The sequence below is a fragment of the Phaenicophaeus curvirostris genome, chromosome 1, assembly GCF_032191515.1.
Source record: "Phaenicophaeus curvirostris isolate KB17595 chromosome 1, BPBGC_Pcur_1.0, whole genome shotgun sequence".
Classification (NCBI taxonomy): Eukaryota; Metazoa; Chordata; class Aves; order Cuculiformes; family Cuculidae; genus Phaenicophaeus; species Phaenicophaeus curvirostris.
The window spans coordinates 72,572,735-72,591,941 of record NC_091392.1 but is presented as its reverse complement, the minus strand read 5'-3'; the positions used below and the strand labels follow the sequence as shown (position 1 = coordinate 72,591,941).

General features: G+C 40.2%; 2 protein-coding genes across 2 annotated transcripts in view; one reads left to right on the top strand and one right to left on the bottom strand.

Annotated features, from left to right (window-relative positions):
• ITPR2 (inositol 1,4,5-trisphosphate receptor type 2) overlaps window positions 1-19,207 on the top strand; it is a 998,050-nt gene that overhangs the window by 941,911 nt on the left and 36,932 nt on the right. The gene's annotated exons all lie outside the window — the stretch shown is intronic.
• LOC138723564 (L-lactate dehydrogenase B chain) lies at window positions 1,643-19,049 on the bottom strand. Its single transcript, XM_069862759.1, has 7 exons — window positions 18,882-19,049; window positions 15,454-15,571; window positions 14,771-14,944; window positions 5,814-5,987; window positions 4,597-4,714; window positions 3,621-3,744; window positions 1,643-1,988 (listed from the first exon to the last, which is right to left on the bottom strand). Exons 1-7 carry the CDS (start codon window positions 19,005-19,007, stop codon window positions 1,821-1,823), a joined length of 1,002 nt encoding a protein of 333 aa, XP_069718860.1. The 5' UTR covers window positions 19,008-19,049; the 3' UTR covers window positions 1,643-1,820.

Below are 19,207 nucleotides of genomic sequence, written 5' to 3'. Positions count from 1 at the left end.
TTACAATAACATTCATGTACTTGCATAGTTTACAAATACCAGTGAATGCAAAAAAATAATCAGGAGACCCTATTTAGGCTAGGGGATTTTGAAATTTCATAAGATGCTTATTCCTATATAATAATTTTGAATGAAAACCCCATCAATACCCACAAGGCCACTCCTTTGGTTTACATTTCTTATACTCATTATCAGAAGAAAATCAGATCCACTCCCTGTCCTCAAAGACTGCTAATGGCTCTTCACGCACAAGTCTCAAGAACCCTGCAAGATAGTGTCCCACAACACAGCTTTGAGTTATTTCACAACTGAGAACAGTAAGAACAAAGCCAGAAGGAACTATGCAGAGTAGCCAGCTAAACATGCTCAGATCAAAACTGCTAATGGGTGTGACCTGCAAACAGCAGGAGCTTATGCCACTTACCTCGTAACAGTTCATCATGAACAGTTCTTAGCAGGAATACAAGATAAGCTATGCAGCTGTAGAAAGCCTTCCACTTCCAGTAAGATCTCCGCACTGAGTTATGAAAGCAGAGACTGTAATTTTCCCCTCTCCTATTAGTAAAATAGCCTGGCATTTAGTCTGTGAATGAAAACATCTCCAAAGATCTCCCTGGGACTGCCCTTCATAAATAATGCTGTCACCAGCATCCCATACATGATGTTTCACTAACTACTCACAAGATCACAGGATAGCAGTTATCTTGTAATGACAGGACTTGCATGATCTTTTCTTTCAAAAGTAGCTACAAAAAAAAAAAGCTACTTGCTTGTGCAAATGTTTTAGTCCACTACCCAAAGCATTTTAACAGAGCTACAAAAGGCCTTTAGTTGCTTCAACTCAAGTCTCAGACAATTTATTATATAATGACATTTGCAGGCCCCTCAATTATGATACAAGATAGATGGATTTGATACTGTTTGTCCCCTGGACAGCTAGGTTGAGCAGTTCTAAATCATGCCAAGCAAGTACTGGCTAATTTATGGTTACTATCTGTTCCCTTACAAGTGATTAAGAAATAAAACTAGGATTTTTTAAAATCTGTTCTCTACCACCCACCCAAGTATACAAACACTTGTGAAACAATCATGCTGAAATTTAGAGAATAAAGGCCAAATTTGACTTTTCTATGACAAGGATTACCATGGAACTCCAGTCCAACTCTAAAAACTCTATTTTGTAAGGAAATAGAAGACTCATTTGTCCTAAGCATTCTGAAAACTAAACAGGCAAATAAATGAATCCAGCAGAGAGAAGGCTCTACAAAACCCATTCTCTAGGCCAGCAGCATACCAAAATCTTAATGCTGGCATATTTTTGGCAGGTGGCTCAGAGGCCACCCCATTCAATTTCCTCTACCGATCAGTGAAAAATAGTAAGTACTATATCAGAAACAAGTCTGGGAATGAACTACACTTAGTAAGCATCTGGATTGACATCAAATCATATTAAAAAGGCTTCCGGTAGCATCGTATTAGTGATATTCTGCCACATCCGATTACTACATTGTTTCCAACCTTTTAAAAGGACACGTGCAGTTACTTCCATGTAGTCCATGGCAAACAAAGAGAATGCTAGAGTAAGCTATGCAATTTCAATACAGAGCAGTCACTGGAAATAAGCAGCTAGGACAACAAAACATGCCTGAAAGTTGCTTTATTTGTTCATAAGGTCTGTGCGTTACAGCAAGCATATGTTTAGCTACTGTGGACAAAGCTCAGTCTGGAAGAGCATTAAATGTTAACCATAGAGATATGTAGTGAGTAGAGCCCACATTTGCACACAACACTTTCTATTGCTGAAATCTAACATTCATGAGTTACAGATCTTTGAGGTCTTTCTGGATGTTCCATAATGTATCCGCGCTCTTCTTCAGCTGAGCCACCTCATCATCCTTCAGCTTTTGGTTGATGACACTTGTCAAGCCAGAGGCACTTAGGACAGCAGGAAGGCTCAAGAAGACATCATTCTCAATGCCATACTTGCCCTGCCACAAAAAAAAGAGATTACTCAGACATGAGCCCAACAAATCAGATCTGCTTTTAGTATACATAGCAGGAAGCCTTCTGAAAGCAGAGCTCAAAACCATCATTTTGCAACCTGCAAAAAGTTCTCAGCAAAAATATATTTGAGCAAATAAAACGCACAGAACTGTTTTAGACCATGACTGGCAATACTGACAGTAAATTTCAGAAACTCCACCTCCAAGTCCCTCATTTATATACAGCAAGACAAAGTTCAAAGACATACAAGGAGCAGTAAATTCAGCTTCCTCAGAGTCCTTGCTACACCAGAGGTTATACAACTGCTACAGATTAGATGCATCCAGTTATACCAGCTATCACAGAATCACAAAATAACCAGGCTGGAAGAGACCCACTGGATCATCGAGTCCAACCATTCCTATCAAACACTAAACCATGCCCCTTAGCACCTCATCCACCCGTGCCTTAAACACCTCCCGGGAAGGTGACTCAACCACCTCCCTGGGCAGCCTCTGCCAGTGCCCAATGACCCTTTCTGTGAAAAAGTTTTTCCTAATGTCCAGACTAAACCTCCCCTGGCGGAGCTTGACCTTGAGGCCATTCCCTCTTGTCCTGTCCCCTGTCACTTGGGAGAAGAGGCCAGCACCCTCCTCTCTACAACGTCCTTTCAGGTAGTTATAGAGAGCAATGAGGTCTCCCCTCAGCCTCCTCTTCTCCAGGCTAAACAACCCCAGCTCTCTCAGCCGCTCCTCATAAAACTTGTTCTCCAGCCCCCTCACCAGCTTTGTTGCTCTTCTCTGGACTCGCTCCAGAGCCTCAACATCCTTCTTGTGGTGAGGGGCCCAGAACTGAACACAGGATTCAAGGAGCAGTCTCACCAGTGCCGAGTACAGAGGGACAATAACCTCCCTGGACCTGCTGGTCACGCCCTTTCTGATACAAGCCAAGATACCATTGGCCTTCTTGGCCACCTGGGCACACTGCTGGCTCATGTTCAGTCGGCTGTCGACCAACACCCCCAGGTCCCTCTCCTCCAGGCAGCTTTGTAGACAGACTTCTCCTGGTCTGTAGCACTGCACAGGGTTGTTGTGCCCCAAGTGCAGGACCTGGCACTTGGCCTTGTTAAACCTCATGCCATTAAACTGTGCCCAGCGGTCCAGCCTGTTCAGATCCCTCTGCAGAGCCTCCCTACCCTCCAGCACATCAACACTTCCACCCAGCTTAGTGTCGTCTGCAAACTTGCTTTGGGTGCAAGTATAGAACAACACAGCTCTCCTTCTCTAGCACCTTTGCTAGACAATTGTTCACAGAATCACAGCTGGGCCTCCATGAAGTTCACCATTTTTGCATTGAAACTTCCTTCTAATGTATCTATCTGCATGCCACACATGGAAAACTTTGCACAAGATTAGTACAACACTGGGTAGAGTACAAAGAACTTTGTTTCAGTTCCATACTTGTGAAGAGGGTAGGCTAAGAGGTCAGGCTAGAAAAAAATGCAATATTAAGCTTCCATTTCAAATTCAAATTAATGTTTTACAAAGCTTTCTTTGTTCAGCATCTTTCTAATTGAGATTATTTTGCTTTTCCAAAACAACAGAATGAACTAGAGCATGCAATTAGCCACCACTTACCTTTACGAGCGTTGAGACTGAATGAACCCGGCACAAGTTCTTCAGTATGGTCTCACAGAGCTCAGCAACGCTAAGGCCAATAGCCCAGTTTGTGTATCCCTTAAGTTTGATTACTTCATAGGCACTAAGGAAACATTCAAACACAGTTGCATTAATGTCCTCAAGACACTGCATGAATGCTAAAACTTAAGATAAGTGAATGTTTCCCACTGAAAAAATCTGAAGCTCCTGTGACACACATTGTAAGTTTTGGAATATCAAAATAAGTTACATATTTCAGCATTAGAGGATAAAGTTTATATTATCTAATAGATATAATAAAGAAGCCCTATTGTTCTCACAGGATTAACTGAAAACAAAAAAAGCTTCCATCTATGAAGAGTTCTTAGCGTTAAGTAGAAAAACAGACACCTACAACTGAACCAGTTCTCTAATCAAGACACATTTGAGCATATTTGAAATAGGAAAACATTTAAGAGTCAGTCATGCACTACCTACAGACATATCCAATTTTTTTAACCAATGTCCTCATATACTTCATATCTGTTGCAGTCCTTTTTCACAAGAGGAGCGATTTAGCAATTCTAGACAAGTTTCCTCTAAATCAATGAACATGTTTCCCAAGTCAACTCCAACAATGCTCTGCTCAAAGAAGGAAACTTCCTTTGTTCAAAGGGCAAGAGACTAAGAAAAGTTAACCATGTAAGAAGCTACTTGTAAGAAAGTAAGTGCAGAGAGCTCTAAGCACTGCAGTACTAAAGTGGATATGTTATGCAATAGCTTGCCTTCCAGCAGGATAAAGCTTACCAAATGATACCTTGCATTTCTGTCTTTAGACTAGTAGTTCCACTTACTCAAGAAACCCTCTAAACAAAGGCATGAAAGCTGCAGAACTGACAGGCAGCGACAAAAGAGGCAGTAAGCAGACTAGTTATTCTCAACACAACGTCTAGCCACCTTCTTCAAGTCACTCTACCTTTCGACCACTTGCTTATGGACCTCCTTCCAGTTCTCTGGATCATTGTCAGTTCCCATAGCAGGATTCAGCTCCTGGAGAGAAACACCTGCCACATTAACTCCACTCCAAACAGCAACTGTAACAGAGAGAGGACATAAGTTTCAATAGCACTTAGTGACTTTTCCCTCCACTTTTCCTACCCAAGATAATTGGAAGAAAGTACTAGTAGTAGTAGCCAAAACCACAATAATGTTTGAGGTAGATTAAGTTGTCAGAATTAACTGTGGTTATATGAAAACTCTGGGGGTCAAATATGAGGCTATTTTAGTACTGACACTTAAACAAGTAAATCACAACACATTAACAACAGAACTTTCAGTCCCTGGAAGGTGCAAGATAGCTAGTTTTGAAGTCAGAAACCTCCAGTTCCAGCAAAAAGGCACACCTCAGCTGTTCAGCCTTTTAAAACTTGTTTTAATCAAAAACTGCTGTCCCACTGATCAGCATAAGGGTTACCCTTCAAGAATTTTGCTCTTATTTCCCTGAATAACAGGGTAGCAACATGCAACCTTAGACTATTGAGAGGAAATTGCTCATCTCCCTTCATATTGGGAGCTTACAGGCAGAACTGTTCTGTTCCTGTGAAGTAACTGGGAATTCTTAGTTACTTTAAAGCAAAAGAAGCTATAACGCTGAAATAACAAGAGCTCTGTATGTTCAGCAAGCTCTGCTTTCATTACAGTGTAGGGCTGGCTTCAGTAAATACTGTAGTTGATTTCACATGGTTTTTAAACCATCTTTTAGATAGCACAAAGAAGACTCTAATGCAAGGGATAATTTTGTTAGCCTGAATCTGGATTGCTAGCTTTTTCTACTACTTGCAACAAGCTCTATCATTGATCTAACAAGAGCTAATATTGCTTTCAGAGAACTATGCTACAGGCTACATTATGATAATCCAAAATATGAAGACAAACAGAAATAGTAAACTGTAGCCTTTAGGACACAACTTTAGCTAAGAAAATTGGTCTTTACAGTTCAGGGTTTAATCATATAGCCACAATCACTTCTATTAGAAAAAGGTGGCTAGATTTCTTGGACTTGTCTCAACTCTAATCTTCATAAAAATAAAGCAAAGCACTAGTTACTCAAGCTCAGCTACATCTGTTCTTTCAGAATTTGGTAACACCCCTTAGACCTCAACCTCTAACATAGTATTGCTTACTGTTCCTTACCACTTGAATCACCATGTTCTCCCAAGATCCAGCCATGGCAGCTGCTTGGGTGGATGCCAAGTCTCTCAGCCATCAAATAGCGGAATCTAGCTGTGTCTAGATTGCAGCCACTTCCAATCACACGGTGTTTTGGCAGGCCACTCAGCTTCCACGTGACATAGGTTAATATATCCACTGAAACGAAAAACATGCACAGTAAACGAAACCATTAACATACATCAAGAATGCTCCAACAATTACATTACTGCAAGTTGGAGGGCAATCAGGAGAACTGACCAATGACCAGAACTGTGTTTTCAAAGTATTTCATTGTACAGCCATATTTACAACAATGGCTTTCAGAAAGAGGTATCAAGGACGTGTTGTCCTTGTAAAATGTGAGTTATGCTGGTTAAACAGAAACTTTAGTGTCAAAGGAGGAACACATTGAGGGAGTAGTCAAGATAGAATATAGCTGTGCAAGCATGATAAACCGTAACTTCTGCAAGTGGATGTAACCAATCATAAGCTAAGCTTATGATGCTATGAGCTAGTTATATGTAACCAATCATGAGCTAGATTTTTGTAATATGTATAAGCTAATTAAACACTGTATAAAAGAAGCAACCGTAAATCAATAAATTGAACTTTTGATCACTCATCCTTAGTGTGGTCTAAAGCTCCCTCCGTTCGCTCACTTCCAATTTCAACAAATTGGTGACCCCGACGTGATACCGCGCAGGATGTGATATCCCGGGTTCAGTGGGGGGGTTTTCCAAAGAAGAAGACCACCACAGAAGAGGAAAAAACGGAGTGAATCCCGGGTCCAGTGGGGGGATTCCAAAGAAGAAAGCCACCACAATAGAGGACGACCAAAGTGCTTCTGTGAATGCACCGGGTCCCGAGGGCGAAAAACGCATCGGCCGGAAGACGCTGCGAGGACTGCCAGATTGAGCTAAGCCATAAAGGTATAGAAATATAAAGAATATAAAGAAGATAAATAAAAGAAAATAGAAAAAATGGAAAGGCAGGCAGCGTTAACCCTATTTACTCAATTTTTGAGACAAAAAGGGGTAAAAGACATTGATTTAAATAAAGAACTTCCAAATTTGGTAGCTTATGGTGTGGCAAAAGGATGTTTTATCAATCCAAGTACTATCCATAAACTATCAGAGTGGAGGAAGTTCGAAGATGTAATATGGGGAGCCCCTGAGCGGCCGAGGGGAGCAGAGGGAGCCGCCGCCATGGAGACGCCGCCGCCGCCCGGAGCCCGCGGGCTGCGCCAAGGACACGGACTGGCAGCTGCGCCTCCTCCTCTGCGTCCTCAACGAGATCCTCAGCACCGAGCGGGACTACGGGGGACCCTGCGCTTCCTGCAGTCGGCATTTCTTCACCGGATACGCCAGAATGCTGTGGACAAAGCTGAGAAATACATAACAGAGGAGAACGTGGAAGATGGAACAGCAGATCACCACAGCAACAGCTACACCGTGACGAACAGCTGGAAGATACACAACACCGCCAAAAACAAGTGGTTTGTCTGTATGGCCAAGACTGCAGAGTATACATTCCATAATACTTCTTAACATCACTTCATTTTACTTACCGTAGGTTTCAAGTGTTTGATTAACTGTTTTTACTAATGCCCTGTTCTGTACTCTGACAATACAGTGTAGTTCAGAGGAGTGATTACCTCAGTGCTTTTGCCAGGAATGTCAGCTAATAAAGCTTTAAATTTAGCCAAAGAAGTAGCATGTTGGCCAAAAAAAAAAAAAAAAAAAAAATCTACCATAAGTGAAATATTTATTAGACAATCGATATAAGCCTTATTAGATAATGCATCTATATATCTTAAGTTTACTCCCAGTACCGTGTGTAGTTTAAATATCCGTAACATGGAAAAATTTTGGATCCAATAGTAATAACCAACATTGTATGAATGTATTCAGCTAGCTGAGAAATGAGTGGTTGTATGTGTGTGTGTTTGAAGTACTTCAAACGTTTGTAAGACTTAAAAATTGGTTTTAATCAATCTTGAAAATACATTTCTGAGACCTTTCAATCTCAAATGTCCACTAAGCCGGCAAACAGGTAAATTTACCTGGGGATCTTTGGAATGAAAAGTTTCAGAAGGAAAAGTTTTAAAATACCTAGCAAAACATGCAACTGTATGTGTGTGAGACACCCCCCCCTCCTTTTTTCTCCTTCCTTTCTAATTTTTTTTCTTTCTTTCAGCTTTACAGCAGTCTAAAGGAGCTAACCATGTTATCTTTCTAGGAAAATGTTGTGAGAACACTCTGCATTCCAATGTTGCTTGTCAGCAATTGCTGGGTCCTAGTGCAGACAACCTTTAGGGATAATTGAGGCAATAATAGAGGAAAATTCAAAAGCTTCATTGCAAATTATTGAGTGGATATTTTACCACATTAAGCCCAAAAACCATATTCACTAAATTTGAAATGATTATAATGACAATCACTGAGGAAAAAAAAAAAGAAGTGTTCAGTTATTAGGCCAAGGCTCAACAATCATTTATATCCCAATGACAAAAGAATATGCTAAGTGCTGCATGACAAATATTTTAAATTTATGAGCAGATCTAATTGATTATCCAGAAAATATTAATATCTATTTACCAAGTCATATCATTATTGAACGTACCTATCAAGTAATAAAAACACTGTTAGCAAAACAGAAAAAGGGGGGAATCAGGAGAGACACCAAGAAGCAAAAAAAAAACAAAAAAAAAAAAGAAATAAATCATACATCTAAAGTTTTAGACTTCTTATCTCAAGACTCTATTACTACGCAACATGCTATTTTAGAAAATAGAGCAGCAATTGACTTTTTGCTTTTAGCGCAAGGACATGGTTGTGAAGATTTTGAAGGAATGTGTTGTATGAATCTGTCAGATCATTCTAATTCGATACACAAAACCATAAGAGAGCTATAAGACATGACGAAACAGTTAACACATGAGGAAGGGTTTTTAGACAGCTGGTTGGCAGAATTTGGAATCGTGGGGTGGGTATGAGAAGTGTTGATAAAAGGCAGAGTGCTGTTGTTAATAGTGTTGATCGTTTTAACAATTATCCCCTGTGTGTGCAGTGTCAACTCAGCCATGCATTTTGTCTAGCTGCCCTAGTCAGAAAAACAAAAAGGGGGAATTGTAGAGAAATTCTTGCAGGTTGAAGGACACAAACAAATGGACACTGTCTTTGAAGGACTTTGGCTCCAAGGGCTGTTCAAAGAAGGTTTACGTTCATTAGGCATCATCATTTTAATATTGATAGGTATACAAGTTGCCATTAAGTGTGTATCAAAACGTATTAATCAAATTGCATTAGCAATGCCTAAAGAAAACGGGGGAGATGTAGAGCCATATTTACAACAATGGCTTTCAGAAAGAGGTATCAAGGACGTGTCGTCCTTGTAAAATGTGAGTTATGCTGGTTAAACAGAAACTTTAGTGTCAAAGGAGGAACACATTGAGGGAGTAGTCAAGATAGAATATAGCTGTGCAAGCATGATAAACCGTAACTTCTGCAAGTGGATGTAACCAATCATAAGCTAAGCTTTTGCAATATGTATGAGCTAATTATATGTAACCAATCATGAGCTAGATTTTTGTAATATGTATAAGCTAATTAAACACTGTATAAAAGAAGCAACCGTAAATCAATAAATTGAACTTTTGATCACTCATCCTTAGTGTGGTCTAAAGCTCCCTCCGTTCGCTCACTTCCAATTTCAACATTTCATGTCTGACTATTTGGAGGATTAAAATGAATGCACTGTTTGAAATTTAGGACCCATCAAGCTACAGTACAGAGAACATTAAAGGAAGGTCTTTGGAGATTAGCATCCTACCAGCTAGAGTTGGAGGCAGTTTTTTTGGCACAGTTAAACCCCTAGGGCTTGCAGAACTAGGGCTGAACTCATGCAGCTAAAACATTCAAGCAATTTCCTGAGGTAACATTAGCTTCCACTTCGTTACAATAAGAGGTAAAGTAATTGACAATGAAACATATTTGAAATCTATGTAGTTATTTCTAGTTGGCAGCTACTTCATTTTACTTTCTTGAACCAGTTTGTGCATTAAGCAGTTTCTGTACAGACCGCCTCTGTGACATGAAAAGCTAAATGAGCTATGTGCTTTAGCCATTATGTGGCTCTAAAAAACAGAGAGGGGAAAAAAATCCCTAGGCTGCGGAAGCCAGAAAAGGATGTGAGCAGAGAGAAGAAACCCTAATCCACAGCTCAAAGCAACAACAACAAACAGGCTACAATAATTAATTAGACCTTCAAAACTCTCAAAAAGCCATCCAGTTTTCAGTAGGAAACTTATTTCTGCATATAGATCCAAAACACATCATTTGCTCTGCTCAGGCACCAAAAGCATGTCATCTCAGTAAAGTTCACTTGTAACAGCAAAGAGCGATGTGTTCATCAGGCATAGCTGCCCTACAGCTTCAGTTGAGGCAGTTCTTGCCAGTATCACAGTAATATATACAGACAGAGCACCTCCTTATCCAATAGCGACAATTGCTCTGGTAGTTTGACTTTCAAGTGAGGTGCCAAGACAGGTGTCCAGAGTTTGAGTTCCACTTTGTAATCTTATTGTTTGCCTACAGTAGGGCTTTCCACAGGACAGGCAGAAAACACTGCTACCTGAGCCACAGCCCAAACAGATCCAATGAAGTTAAACAGGTAAGGACATCAAGGTCACACACCGACACACATGCAGTGTGTTAAGTCCCTTCTAATGGCAACACAATAGCTTCCAGTATATAAGAATAGCAGACAAAGCTTCACACATTTTGAGAAAAACAAATCATTATGAAAATAATTCTGAAATAGCAATACACAATTTTCTTCCTGCAACTGCTCTACTGGAGCAGTCTATAATATTTCATAGTTTAATGCCAGCCAACAACTAAGCACCATGCAGCCACTTGCTCACTTGCTACCCCAGCAGACTGAGGGGAAAAGAATTGCAAGTATAAAAGCGAGGGGAAGCTTGTGGACTGAGATAAGAACAATTTAGTAATTAAAGTGGAATAATAATGAAATAATAATAAAATAGTAATAAAAAACTAATGAAAATGAAGATAAACAAAACCAAGACAGGCAAGTGACACAAATGAAAACAACTGCTTACCACCAACCAATCAGTGCTGAGCAAGCCCCTGAGCAGTGACCCCCTGGCCAACCTTCCTCCTAGTTTCACTGCTGAGCATAGCATCACATGGTGTGGAATATTCTTTTGGTCAGCAGGGGTCATAGCTGTGTCTGCTCCCAATCTTTTGTGCACAGCCAGCATGGTAGGAGGAGCAGAAAAGGACTTGACTCTGCATAAGCACTGCTTAGCAATAACTAAAACATCACTGTACTATCAACCCTGTTCCCAGCACGAATCCAAAACATAACCTTCATACCAGCTGCTATGAAGAAAAGTAACTCTACCCCAGCCAAAACCAGCACGTTCTCCACCCTTTATTCCACATCATTTACATCACACTCAAGTCCCACAGGACTCAATACATTCTCACTAAGCACTGCTAACCTCTTTCCCATCCTTTGATATATAACAGGTATCATTCCCTTAGGCTATGGGACCACACCTGTAAAATGTCTTTAAAACGTCCACCGAGTCCATGACTTTGGGTTCCACACACAGCCCCCCCCCCGATTTGTTCAGGCGATTCCTGCTATGGTAATTCCTATAATATGCAACACCAATGATGTATTTTCACTCAGGAATGAATCAACTTGAGGTACACACTAGACTCCTGCAAGTGCATCAAGTCCTTGAGTAAAAACAATCCCAAAAACAAGTTTACCCTTTCCTGAGGAAGGAATGGTCCCAGACAGTTTTTCCTGAAAGTTCTTTATATGTGCATGGATCTTATCCCCTTTCACAGTATGCAGAAGTTTTGGCTGGTCAGGGCTAGGTTGACTGGCATATCCTCCAGAGTCAAATAGTGTTAATGACTTCTGCTATATGTGTATCCTAATCTTTGATGTCCTAGCACCAACTGCTCTCAGCGTACTTTTTCGACAGCACTTCATATTGCTCATTTTTCCCAGAGGCTGGTGCATGCCATGTTACCCAGGCCCAGGTATTTGAGATTGCTTTGGAAATTAGTCCCATTGTCCAATTCAATTTTCAGGGTTCTATGTTGCCAAGAAACTTGCTTTTCAAGGTCCAAGATAGGATTCCAGGCAGTGGTTTCCATCCATCCAGTAGCTACTTTCACTGTTGTAAGGACATGGTGCTTGCCATGGCAGATTTGTAGTAGTGAAACTTCCCCATATTGATATTTCAGCCGTCATACTCTATACCAAAAAGACTTGAGCCACTTAGCTCATTCAATTACAGTGCAAATTTGACATCCATGGAAGACTATCAATGCTATTGCACTGGCTAAGTCCACACTTGACCACAAGCTCATTTGAATGTTGCATCCCTTCCTGGATGTCTTGATGTGTCATGGGCCCATCAAATAGTTCATCCTTATGTTCCCAATCCAGATCTACCCAAGCCACTTCAATTCTAGCCGCCTGATCCATCTGCTCATTGTTTCAATGTTCTTCATTAGCAGAACACTTGGGTATGCAAGCATCCGCACAACATACTTTCACAAGTGTTACTTGGATAAAGAACCACCTTGCCATAATGAATGGTTGGACTCGATGATCCGGTGGATCTCTTCCAACCTGGTTATTCTATGATTCTGTTCTATTCTATAACTCAGCAGCTCAGATGGGTTTACATCTGGGCTGCCAGCTCACCTGCTTCCATTGCTGTAACCATTGTCACAGAGCATTCACCACCATCCTTGAGTCAGCACATAGGTACTGGCTATTTTTCCCCACTCAGCAATATCTAAAGCCAGCTGGATAGCCTTCACCTCTGCAAACTAATTCAATTCAACTTTTCCTTCAGGAGTTTCTGCTACTTGTCTCGTAGGACTTCACACAGCAGCTTTCCACCTTGTCTCTTCCCACAATATGACAGGATCAAGTTTTAAATAGGGCATGTTGCTTTTCATTTTCTGGTAATTTATTATACGGAGCAGTCTCTTCAGCATGAGTCACATCCTGGCAACACTGCAAAGTTTCAGCCCTCTAGCCAGACATTTGGCATTTCCCATTTGCCTTTGCATTATCAACATGATCCACTTATACTCTATGTGGCATCACTTGTATGATGCATTAAGGGGAAGAAAGTTATTAATGTGCCATTCTGTACTTCATCCACAAAAAGCCTCTCGGAGGAATTAATTAATTGTACCTGAAGTACAGCAATGAAAGCCCAAATATCAGATTAAGCTCAGGGTCACAGTGCTTTAATAACAAATCTCCCAGGGAAGACATCACTAATCACTATGCAGCACGAACTGAAAAAGCTAACACCAATTTAGCATGTGCAGCAAAAAGCACACCACAGATCAGAAGTCAGTATCAAGAGCAGACGATCAATATCATGACCTGCAACTGTTAAACCTAATTTCCTTCTAACATGCTCTGGTCAATCCATTATCTCACACCCTTCGAGTCTCACACTGGGTACCAAAAAGGACTGTCGTGGTTTAACCCCAGCCAGCAATTAAGCACCACCCAGTCACTCCCTCCCTCCCTGGCCAAGCAGAATGAAGGAAGAAAGTTGGAAGGGTAAAAGTGAGAAAGCTCATGGGTCAAGATACAACATTTTAATAAGTGAAATAAAATTAACTAAAAATTGTAATGAAAATAAAGATGAGTAAAATCCAAGACAGACAAAAGATGCAGACAAAAACAATTCCTCACCACCAACCAATGCTCAGCCAGTTCCCAAGAACCGGTCCCCTCGCCAACCTTCCCTTTCATTGCTGAGTATGACAACATATGGTGTGGAACATCCCTCTGGTCAGCCGGGGCCAGTTGTCCTGGCTGTGCCTGCTCCCAGTCTTTTGTGCACCACCAACCTACTCACCAATAGGGTAGTACCAGGAGTAGAAAACGCCTTGATTCTGCATAAGCACTGCTCAGCAATAACCAAAACATCCCAGTATTATCAGCTCTGTTCCCAGCACAAACGCAAAACACAGCCCCATACTAGTATGCTGTATGAAGCAAGTTGACTTTACCCCAGACAAAATCAGCACAAACAAGAACAATTTGATCTCTGATTAAGTTTGACTTTTATATAAGCACTTACAATTACCATAAGCTATTTTATTTGCACAGTATTCACTTGCTCAGTACACTAGTATTCAGTAGTTCTAACTCTACACCACCTAATTACTCAATCACCAGCCAAGCTGCTTGACTTACGTGCACTGACTCTGCCAAGTTATATTTAAAAGCAGTACCACTTCACTGCCATGGCTCTGCAGAAATGGCTTCACTCTGAGACTGAATCAAGCAAAGACCACCTGACAGACACCCTACAATGCATATCAGTCAGCTTTAGATATCCACATATCAAAGCTGTCCCAGTGCAATGAGATGCCTACAGGTGAGCATACTATTAGACGCAATAAGTTATAACTAAGTCTTTTCTAATCTAGCTGAACTATGTGGTCCAGCTAGCAATTTCCTCACCACAAACTTCAGCATGCAAGCTTTCCTGAAACTATCACCAAACCTATTAAGTTCTTCATCCTGAAAAATGGTAATATCATATCCAGACACAGAACAAAGTTACGATTTACAAGCAATTTAAAAGCAAAAAGGATGTTTAAGCCAAAATATGTTCAGAAATACTTACCATGAGCCAAGCTTTTAAAATACAGACACCATGAGAAGTTCTGAATAAAGACAGCATTGGAAGGTACAGAATGCTTGTATTCTGCTCTCTGCTATTAGCAGCTATGTGGCAGATGTCCACACAAAGCTATTTTCAACATTCAATTTGTATTTCATAAGACTGATAAAACATTAGTTCTCCAACAAATAGGATTTGTAAGCATTCTAGGAAAATATTGCCTTACCTGGGTTGGAAACCACCAGGATGGTGCAGTTGGGGCTATATTTGACAACCTGAGGAATGATAAATTTGAAGACGTTCACGTTCCTCTGAACCAGGTTGAGACGACTCTCCCCCTCTTGCTGACGAACTCCCGCAGTTACCACCACAATCTTGGAGTTGGCTGTGACAGCATAGTCTACAACAAAGCATAGGGGAGAAAATAAAGAATGTTTTGAATAGACTTACAACTAATTTCAATAGCCCTGTGCTCATACTAAGTACTATGAGTAGCCACTCCACCGTGCATACATTCAAACTCAAAATACATGAGACATCAACAGCAGCAGCATCTCTTAAGATTGTACCGATATATCAACACATGGATCTTGGGAGTACATTCAGCCCCTCTGAATCTCATTCCTACTATTCAAGTAACAATACTTTCTTCTACATCAAAAAGGCATTAGTTTAATTAAAATCAATTTTACTTAACAAGCCCAAAACTGTCAAGTGGCCATTAGAGACGTAAGAGAGCCCAGATTAAGACCCACTCCCATTGTTATTGTGTTTTCTGAACCCACCTCAATTTGTACACTAACTTTCCAATGCCAAATCCTTAGAATTCTTTAGGACTACATAACTAGTGCTCCACTACTGAGCAAATTCACAGCATACCAGTACGAAATAAAAGAAATTGAGGTTCACCTTTGTCTGCCACAATCTTGTGAGTGTGAAGGAACAAGCTCCCATGCTGTAAATCCATCATTTCTCCTTTAAGTTTGTCTTCCAGAACATCAACCAGAGCAAGCTCATCGCAAAGACCCTGAAAACAACAAGATTTGAAATAGTCAATGAAGCAGTTAACTTGCATTTTAAAGTTAGACTTGAGCAAAACTGTATTACACTCTAAATTGGCATGTCACACACCCGAAAGCATCTCTTCTTCAAAGATAAAACAGCACAACAGCCCTGTCTTGGTGTTCTGATGTACCTCACAGTAACAAGAGTTAAAGGCTACTACAGCACCGCTTCATAAAACCCATACTTCCCAGAAGACGTGTTGCTTGTGGCGTGTTTTAAGTGCACAGCTAGCCCTTTGCTAGTAAGGCACTCCATGATTTTGTTATTATCTTAGGAAAAAAGTTGCATCTTTGAGTTGTAACAAACCTTCTAAACCTATCTAGCAATTAGGCCTATTTCAGATACTAAATACCTAATACAGCAAACAATATAATCAGCAAATAAATATTCCCTTATAACATTCCTTCAACCAATTCATTTCACTAAATATAGCCTGGGAACAGACTTATTTTCCTCAATACTAAAAATAGCATCAAGACAGAATGGATTCTTTATCTAATTCTCTCTACTAGAGCTACTACAATATACTTTGCACAACAGTTTTAGCCATGTATGCTTGTCGTCCAGCCAGGTTCAGCTGGGAGATAGAATCATTTAATTTTGAACAGGGAGAAAGGTCAAGGGGTAAAGGAAAAAGGCATTCTGCTCTAATGCAAAGTTTTACTGCCTTTTGACAGTTTGGTTTTTTTTTCACTACCCTTGTAAATTCTACTATGCTTAAAAGTTTATTATTCAGTAAACTATATTGAGATTCAAATTACTACTTCTGTTTCTTTTCCTTAGTATCTACAACCCATTTGAAAAGTAAATAAATCGTTTCAATACTACTGAAAAATATTACTGTAAGCAAGCATCTGTTTACTTTTATATAAAAAGGGTAACACTACTTCACATGGAAATATTAATTATTAACACCAACTAAATCACTTTAAACATGCAACAATATGCAGTTTTTCCTATGGAAAACTATGTTTCACAGCAAGCCAATTTAAGTTTTTCACTTCATACTTTAAGATAATGTTAGAGTTCGTTACTTCACTGTATTGCTTCCTTTCATAGCTGATTTCATCAACTACTGAAGGAACACCTTAAGAATACTGGCACTTGCTCAGTTCTCAACACAGTCTGCAGGGTAAAAAATGAAGTCCTTGTTATTTCAATATTATGATAGCCAGGATTTGAAAAAAGTAATGTATGCACCTGTGCAATTCCAGATAGATTTATACACACAGAGTGACAACACAGGACTTTCAGCCTAGACCTTGCAACCAACATTCACCAGACTGAGCAGGTTCTCACTGAAACACAAGAGGGCCTGGAATAGCTCCAATAACTAGTTTCATGAATTTGCATCAGTGTTGCCTACAGAAGAATTCCGCTCATTATTCTGCACACACAGGAATGAAGTCTACACAATCCCCAGATGCAGCTTAAAATATTCTCACTGAAAACAGCTGACTTATGACTGAGGAGATGTTTCCATTTCTAAAACAGTATGGTAGCATCAGTAACTTGTCTCTCAGAGTGAGCTAAAAATAACCAACATGAAGTTTGCCATTCAAATAATCTACTAAGTACTACACCAGTAAATTAGTACACTGTTTAGTTTTATAAAATTCAAAGCCATCTAAAACCCAACTGCATCTACATATGAAACCACAGGAAACCAAGTACAAAATTTTATGCCATGGTTTATCAAAGACATCTTGGGTAAGCCAACCATCTTGCACAATTCAAAGCCACATCTAATTCAGTGACAAGAATCAGATTTTTTTTTTCTAACAAAAAGTGTTTTAGACTGCAGCTTATACTTGTGAGACAATAAGAGAGCAGAAGTCTGGTTGAAATAAACTCCATCATGCCATAATCCAAGCTTGAAAAATTTAAAACTAGTTTTCACTCCGGATTTGGTGCATTAAACTCATCAGTAGTAAAACTTCGTGCCTAGAACGCTGAAAACAGAATTTCATGCTGCTTAGGGCAATATATTAAACACAGATGAATACTGGCTTGTAGCGAAGCTTGTGGTTAACGTCACCCAGTTCCCTCACTGCCAACCACACAGGTTACAGTACTCTTTCAAAACCAGAAAGAGTTTAGAGCACAAGAGGCAAACATTTGCTTAAAAAGTATAAATATAAAACTCCACAATGAAAAGCCATTGTTTTCATTAAATATCTCCTGTAGTTACACAGTTTTTAACATTATTTTTCACTTTCACATCATGACTTTGTTTCACTGCAGCCTTTCCTTAATGTCAAGATTTTCGTTGCTCACAAGACTCATTAATATCAGCAGGTGAAAATCCTTTATTTTTTGTTTAAATTACTAAAACACTAGTGTTTTAAAAAACACATATCCTCAAGATAATAGGTAGAGGAAGGATCATCCCCAAATAAAATACAGCTGGTTTAGTAGTACATGCAAGGTTTTTGACATCACTGCGTGCTACCCGATTTAAGATCTGCTCCTGAAAGTGGGAAGGGCAGATAAACAGCTCCCATTTGTCTTTTCAAAAACAGCACAAAAGGAATCAAATTGAACTAGCTTACAATCTTCTCTAAAGTGCAAAGTACATGAGATCCTTACTGTATAAGCAGCCTTGGCTTTGCTCAAAGACTGCAAAATGAGATTTTCAAAAAATAAACTCAAAAAAAAAAAACCCAGAAACCAGCAACAGGAAAAGTCAGAATAACCTCTCAGTCCAGCCCTCTGTTTTTAGTTTTTGGACACTAGCTAAATCCTCATTGGAAAACCAGAGCTATATAACCAAGCAATAAGAGCTTAAGAGAAAAAGAAGCCTATTAAATGGAATAGCAGTATTTTCAGTTGTTATGGCATATATGCATCAAAAGAGTAAAATGCAGACATGCATCGCTCTGATTCTTATCCCGTATTGCACATGAATTTCTGTCCTCTGTGTTCTTCTCCCAGGATATCTCTCCCACAAACTCCAGTTTTGTTGTGGAAGAAAAAGAAAATAAGAGAACTTTGCCAGGGCTTCAGAGACATTGCTCACTACATCCTCCCAGCAGCCTGCAAAATAAAACCGTGTCTAATTAGAGACGTACTGCTAAGCACAGATGGAAAGGGTGAAAGAACAAAGAGACAATGAATGAGGAGGTCACCGCTCGCTTAGACAAACTGCAAGTAATTCATGTGTGCATTCCAGTAGCAACCTACTAAATTTCACAGCATTTGCTAAGACAAACAGGCAGTGCAGAACATTAGAGCAGCGGGATCTTGAATACCAAGTTGTCCTTGAGCCGTACCTTTCCAAGGATACTGATGGCGCAGGCCATCCCAACCTGTCCAACCCCCACAACAGTTATCTTGTTGTTCGGGACCGTGGCTGCCGCAGCAACGGGGCTGATCAGCTTTTCCTTGAGAGTAGCCATGGTGTTCTGCAAGGACAGAGAGGAAGATATGGTTCAAAGCAAGCCAGCTCAAACCGGAGAGCACGCTCTGGATTTAAGAGGTCACCTGCCACAGCCGGAAACCTGCCGATGGAAGTGCTGCAGCTGACGGTGGTTTACGTAAGGCAGCACACGAACACACTGCCCTTGCTCGCACAGCTCCTTCCACCCCACGAGTTACC